Raw genomic sequence first — 7450 nt, forward strand, 5'->3', positions numbered from 1 at the left:
GTGATAAATGTATGTGTTCTAATCAAGACTTTACGAGCTATCCTATTTAGAAAAACTTTAAAATTTAGATGCTTCTTGCGAATGAAAACTCAGGACCATATTTTAAGACAAATGTAGTGTGATCAATTCTAAAGGACTTACACGTCACTTACTGACATGTTCCACTGTGGTCCAGAGAAATACTGAGTCATTATGTTTCTTTAGGCTGCTGGCTGTCAGTGGTTAAATGACTATAACTAGGGTGTATCAGAACTGTGACTGTGAGAATACTTGTACTCGAGCCTCAAGCTTGAAACTGTGGCTTCGGGTCAACAGCAGCCCACAGGTCCCACCTAAAACGTAGACCCGTAACAAAGAATTTTGAAGTGGTATCCAAACAGTGAGACAGTAAAGGCCTGAAATTTCAAGTGCCATAGATACAAAATGAAAAGAAAGAAAAGAAATTAAACAACTAATCGAATAAATGGATTCATCAGACAGCCTGTGTTAAACCTATCACATGCTGACCACAAAATGCTGCATGACAGCTCACAGCTGACCACATGCACCCATCACTGTGAGAACATTACGGGTTACCCTGATGCAGAGGGGATGCGGCTAAAGCTAAAGTGAACAAAAACCACAGGTTTGCTTACTGAGCTTAAAGCCCTATAAAAAGGTTGACTTATCACCCCAACTTGACTCATCACTGGGTTTGCTGAAAGCATGATGCATGGTTTGCTCAAATTCGGTTTGCTTTTGTATCTTCTGACATGTCTCGGACAGAACGGTAAGATTACAACATTGAATTATTACTCTCTGTCGTACAAAATGGGACACTGACTTATCCTTTACTCTGTTTGTTTTTTAAGCACTTGGGAGCGAAATCATACACGGCAATAAAGCCCCAGATGACTTGATGCTGTATATGGTTTCAGTGCAAAACAATGCGAGTCACATATGTGGAGGATTCCTTATCAGTGAAAACTTTGTGGTCACAGCTGCGCACTGTGGTGACAAAAGGTGAACAATCTTTGATTCTGACATCAAACCAAAGGAACCCACTATTTTGCAAAAAAATAAAAAAATAAAATAAAATGTATAATTTTCTTTCTCATTCAGGGAACCAACAAGTGTTGTTCTTGGTACCCACAATCTCAAGAAGGTTGTTAATAATAAGATGAGATATGGTGTGAAGAGTTGCAAACATCCGAGTTATGTGAATTTCAAAAGTGGAAATGACATCATGCTCCTCAAAGTAAGTAGATATTAAATTAGTCTGACAGTCTTACGTGAAATCACACATTTTTTTCCCAAACTGGTCAAAAGCAAAGTGCTGTCATCATTGTTCATGGCTGCTCCGTCTTCAAGAAATTATTTTTATTTTTTTTTACTTAAGGTGTGATGGAAGATAATAAGTATGCTACAAATTGGTTTCTCCAGCTGTCTAGGAAAGCTACGCTGAACAAGAGAATGCAACCGATTCAGCTTCCCGGTCCTAAAATGAGACTTAAGGACAATCAAAAGTGCCGTGTAGCTGGATGGGGTCTTACAAAAACTGGTGGTAAAGTTGTGGTTGAGATGCAAGTGGTCGAAGTGCCTATCATTAACCTGAAGGTCTGTAAGGAACAGTGGAAAGAAATTCAATTTAATCTTCCTGACAATGTTATCTGTGCAGGTGGATATGGCACAAACAAAGGATTCTGTCAGGTAAGTTTTCTGCTCATTTCTGTTCTAAATGGTTTCTAGTCTTAAATAATGAATCAACAAATTCCGCTTCTTCCTCCTCACAGGGTGACTCTGGTGGCCCTCTGGTGTGCGGTGGGAAGGCAGTTGGTGTTGTGTCTTTCAACATGAGAAACAACTGTGACTACCCAAATGTACCCAACATCTATACAGATATATCAAAACACCACCAATGGATCAAAGAAATTCTAAAGAAAAATGACTGTTAAATGTAACGCTGCATATCATGCTACACTTGTCTTGTTGTTGTGGTGTTTGCTTTTTATCAGAAATGCAAAATAAAGATTAGTTGGGATTAAAGTTAGAACGTCCCAGCATGATAACCATAGAAGTATTCAGGTTGAGTTTGATGTAGTATATATATATATATATAAAACATTTTTTGTTGCACTGAAAAGGTTCTGCAAAGCCTCCAAAAATCCAACTCACTATCAGCAGCACAAATCCAACAGCTGATGTATAGAATGTTAAGGGTCAAATTTACAATGTCCTATTGGAAATACTACACCAATGATATGAAAAAGACATCGCTTTTCATCACTTTGACAAACATTTAAAAATGTATTGGCAGTAAGTCTGTATGTGTATGTTTGCCTGCATGTGTTGTAGTTATTTTTGTTGATGTACGGATGGTTACGTTTGAATAAAGCCAGCATCCCCACTCAACAAAACATTTCATTTAAACATACTTTTGATTCTTGCCAAATAAAACAAGTGAATAATAATGCTTGACTGTTAGCTGTCCATTAATAATGAAGGGAATTTAACTGAAGCGTTTGTTTCACGACTGTGACCGTGAGAACACTGAGGCTCAAACCTGAAACTGTGGTTTCTATGGTTCATCTGGTCAAACAAAGTTTTAGTGGCCTGTCATCCAACTGAGGTTCATGTTTTGATGTGGCTTGGTAGTAATCTACAAACAGGGAGAGAAGGGAGTCAGATCAGATGAGCTTAAAGACAGAAAGAACAACAACTGTTATTTTGATATAAGCTAACAAGGTGGTGAAAAGATAACACAAGCTGCACAGCAAAAAGGATGTGGTTGGACTAGTGACTGAACTGCTGTCTATATATAAGGATCTATTTGACTGTTACGAGACGGCAAGCCGAGCATCCTGCTGGTATGATGAGCGCTCTGCACAAATTTCTGCTTTTTCATGTCCTGGCAAGTCTCGGGCAAAATGGTAAGAATGCAAAAATCTGATTATTATTCTACAGCCTACAAAAGCGACATTGACTCCTTCTCATTGTTTTCTTACGTTTTCAGCACTGGGGAGTGAAATAATAAATGGGAAAAAAGCCCCAGAGAACTCAATGCTGTACATGGCCTCAGTACAAACAAACAGACAACACATATGTGGAGGATTCCTTGTCAGTGAAGACTTTGTCGTCACTGCTGCGCACTGTGATGACAAGTGAGTGATCTTTCCTCTCCGAGCAGTTTTGTTTAATCTAAATATTACTTAAATGAGTCTGTCAACTTCTCAATCATTCTTCCTTCAGGAATCCTACAAGTGTTGTTCTTGGTACCCACAATCTCAAGGAGGCTACTGATGACATGAGATACGATGTAATGCGATGCAAACACCCAGGTTACGTGAATGTCTCAAACGGGAATGACATCATGCTCCTGAAAGTAAGCAGATGTGTAACACCACATCTTCTGCGTATTATGTGTATGTGCAGCTCTCGCATGCTATTACAAAGTGAACAGGATCACTGGAGTTCGATATAGTAATGTCCTTAAAAGGATAATATGACATGGCCGTGTCATATGACTCTTTATTTTCTCAAAAAAAAAAAAAAAATGTCTAAAGACATGATTAACCCGCTATTTCAAAATTCATTTCAAACATTTTCATTTTTCTTGAGATAACCAGATAAAAAAAAAATATAATTTCCATCAATCTGCTCTCATTGTCTGTTCTTGCCGGTTTCAAGCTTTAAGTGTCTGATTTTGTGTGTCTCCAGCTGTCTAGGAAAGCTCAACTAAACACCAGAGTGCAAACAATTCAACTTCCAATTCATGAAATAAACCCAAAACAAAATGAAAACTGTCATGTAGCTGGATGGGGTTCCACAAGAAGTTATGGTTATCCTGTGGATGTGCTGCAAGAGGTCCAAGTGCCTATCGTTGACCTGAGGAACTGTAAGGAACAATGGAAAGAAATTCGACTTCCTGACAATGTTATCTGTGCAGGTGGATATGGCACAAACAAAGGATTCTGTCAGGTAAGTTTTCCGGTCATTTCTGGTCTAAATGGTTTCAAGTCTTAAATAACGGATCAACAAATTATGCTTCTCCCTCTTTTCAGGGTGACTCTGGTGGCCCTCTGGTGTGCAGTGGGAAAGCAGTTGGTGTTGTTTCATTCAACAGGGGCTTCAGCTGTGACTACCCAAATGTACCCAATGTTTATATGAATTTATCAAAATACCTGCCTTGGATCAAAGAAATTCTCAGGAAAAAGACATGTTAAACCAAACACAGGATTTTGTTTCAGTATAGGAAAGATACTGTCATGTCTAAATTGGTCTGATGAGTGTTTGCTCTTTAATGGAAACTGCAAAATAAAAAAATAAACATGTTTACACACTTTTGGTAAGATCTTCATTATAAGACACAACAGGACATTCACAGATGCTCTCAGGGTAAGTTAAGCTAAGGGCTACATGTATGGTATCTGTTTGCAAATTATGTTTTGTCAGGATGAATGTACTGTAGGGTTTTCCAACAGCAGTGCATAGAGGTGAGGAGACATGAGGTTCTGCCAGGGCTAAACTTTAGGCTGCAATGACCACTAGTACAACTCTCTCTAAAGGCAACAGACTCTGTTCAGTCTGTGACACACCTGATGCAGAGAAATGTGTGTGGGGAAGGAGAACAATAAGCTACTTGGCCACAAGGTGACAGGCCAGTTTATGAGGGATGAGTGATGCATTGTTTGGATTAGAGTGGCACTCTATAGCATGAATATGAGAGTTTAAGAAGAGAAACACACTGACTAATGTAACCAGACTTGTACACATCTGCAGATGCTGAATAAATACACTGAGTAAATACATGTAACTGTGTGACGTAACAGACCCTTTCACAAAGGTCAAGTTGTCAAAAAGAAACCATAAGAAAGAGTGCATTATACTGCATAATACTGCAATTTGATATAAGACAAGGTAATGATTTCGCTGTTTAGATTTGTGTATGTTTGTGCTCTCACGCTGTCTGCTAAATAGGGTAATAGCTTGATAACTTCATAGAACACTGAGAATGCAGAATTCAAAGAAAAGTTTCGGTGGGCTGCGTCAAGTATTTTTAGATCAAAGGATCTTGGTTTTTCATCTGTTTCCACCACTTGTGGTTGTAACAAAATGTGAGACAAAATCATCTTGAGCGGAACTGAAAGCACTTATTACATGGAAATGTCTGTAATGATACATCCAACATTAAAAAAAAAAAAAGAAATATCATAGAGTGTATGTATACAGTTGAATGCAAACCTCCGAAATTCACCACCAACTACATTAGAAAGACTTTGGAGGTTGAGCGTGGCCATATCTGAGGAAGACTAGAATAGTATCATAAAAGTCAGATTAACTCAGGGTGCTGAGAATCCAAATCGCAAATCCTGTATTTACAGCATCAAACCTTTGCACTGCCTTTACATCGGTAGTGTAGCAGTGGGTAGGAAACAAATTGATTTGAACGCCAAACAACAGAGATGACAAAACAGACACGACTGCTCAGTCAGCAGCAGCATTGCATGGGTGAGAAAAGGTTCATTACTCAACACAACTATTGCACGCACCTCTGTTATTGGATATTACCCAAACTCATGTCAAGACCACAATTTCTAGCAATTGCTTTAGCAATTGCTCCATCTATGCTTGCAGATTCCCCTCTAAGATCAACCAAAATGTTGAATGACACCAACATTTTGACTTTCTGCACCTGCATTTCTGATCCATCTTAACTTCACAGGATTAAATATTATCCACAAACAGTGAAGAGAAGAGGAGAGAAGAGGAGGAGGAGGAGAGGAGAAAATAGAGATTGAAGTCCAATCTATGCAAAATTTTAATCTAATGAAAGACAAAGAATAGAGCAATGCGACAGACTGTGTTAAACTCATTGTATACTGATCACACAAGCTGCAGTTTGCATGCCAAGATAGCAGAACTGCAAGCAGTGATATTGTAATTAACCACGGTGTCACAACCACCTACCAGATGTCCTCAGACTTTCCTTCCTATTCCAGTCACCTGACTGCCCGATCCACGTGGTCACAAGTCGCCAGTACTGCCTCATGTACCTTACATCTCATTCAGCTGACTGCACTGCAGGCTGCCATGGACATGAATGAGCTTCTTACTTTCTCTCTGAGTGATAATTTACAACGTGCATCTGTGCTTGGGTCCTCTCTGCCTATGCCGCTACTGCCAGCCCCCAATATGTACATTGTGCGTGTGTCTGTGTAAATGCAACATAACTGAGTACACACTTATCTAGAACAATGCACCATTTAAGCACAATATGTGCTTAATTAATAAAGGCCTTAAACTAGATTTTAAGTAAGGGCCTCTGATGTGCATAGTGGGTGTACAGAGGGTTTCTTAGAGCTTTTTGCTGAAAACACACAGCCAAAACCAGAACAGGAAAGTTGTGGGTCTCGTACAGATAAACAACCTGTAAAACTGCAACTCACTATAACACTCAAGTGATAATCAGCTGAATCAACTGAATTGAAAAAAATATGCTGGTTGAAATGAGCTGGGTGTTTCATTAAAACCAAGAATGATCAAATGGTGACAGTTAGAAATCATTAGTATCTGTTTTATATATATAGCATCTTGTTTTTTCATCAAACAACATACTCCAGTGTCAAATGGTATTCACCATTGTTATTGGCTTATCACCCATCTTAAGTTTGCTTGCTTGAACTTCCACAACAGCCAAACAGTCACAGTGACAAATTTTGATTTCCACACTAAAGAATCTCAGTGTTTAATTTTCAATTGAATTGAATTCAATTTTATTTATATAGCGCCTTCCACAATCAAAATTGTCTCGAAGCGCTTTACAGAGACCCAGAGCCTGACCCCAGAGCAAGCACTTAAGGCGACAGTGGCAAGGAAAAGCTCCCTTTTAACAGGAAGAAACCTTGAGCAGAACCTGGCTCAGATGGGGGACCCTCCTGACGATGGCCAGGCTGGGTGAAAGGAGGAAAAGGAGGAAGATAGGATAGCTATGAATGGAGGAGAGGAGGAGAAGGACATGCAGCATAGTACAAACAGGGTTGGCAATGGACAATGTTAGAGGGTCAGCATTTAGATTACAGTTAGCGAACAGTTAGTGGATAATGTGTGCTCAGCAGATTACAGTTAGGTGTTGCATCTGTGCTCTTCACTTGTTCAGTGAATCAAATAAAGACACTAAATTAGTAAATAAAGATGGAAAGGACGTCCAAAGGGGCCCTAAAGGAAACAAATGAAGTGTCCTAAAAACAAAAAGTAAACAGCAAATCATATAAAAAGAGGAAGAATGAATCAGTATGACTGACTGTATTAAACTCATTTCATACTGATCAACAGTTACTTCAGGCTGACAAAGCACTAGATAAAATAAATGAAGAAGATCTTGTGAAGATAAAACAGCTGCAAACGTACATCGCACAAAGGATGTGACCAGGAATCAACATGACTTAGATGAGAATCACACATGTTGACAAAG

The 7450-nt window shown here is 39.0% G+C and overlaps 3 protein-coding genes across 3 annotated transcripts in view; 2 read left to right on the forward strand and 1 right to left on the reverse strand.

The window, feature by feature from the left end:
• polrmt (polymerase (RNA) mitochondrial (DNA directed)) overlaps positions 1–7450 on the reverse strand; it is a 121433-nt gene that overhangs the window by 92335 nt on the left and 21648 nt on the right. The gene's annotated exons all lie outside the window — the stretch shown is intronic.
• LOC121183272 (trypsin-like) lies at positions 651–2464 on the forward strand. The gene is made up of 5 exons (XM_041040277.1): positions 651–769; positions 852–1002; positions 1102–1237; positions 1423–1689; positions 1773–2464. Exons 1-5 carry the CDS (start codon positions 706–708, stop codon positions 1932–1934), a joined length of 780 nt encoding a protein of 259 aa, XP_040896211.1. The 5' UTR covers positions 651–705; the 3' UTR covers positions 1935–2464.
• On the forward strand, positions 2754–4321 carry LOC121183274 (granzyme B(G,H)-like). Its single transcript, XM_041040280.1, has 5 exons — positions 2754–2909; positions 2993–3140; positions 3229–3361; positions 3697–3957; positions 4041–4321. The coding sequence occupies exons 1-5, from the start codon at positions 2849–2851 to the stop codon at positions 4200–4202; spliced, it is 765 nt and encodes a 254-aa protein (XP_040896214.1). The 5' UTR covers positions 2754–2848; the 3' UTR covers positions 4203–4321.

Source organism: Toxotes jaculatrix, chromosome 6 (genome assembly GCF_017976425.1).
Source record: "Toxotes jaculatrix isolate fToxJac2 chromosome 6, fToxJac2.pri, whole genome shotgun sequence".
NCBI classification, from domain to species: domain Eukaryota; kingdom Metazoa; phylum Chordata; class Actinopteri; family Toxotidae; genus Toxotes; species Toxotes jaculatrix.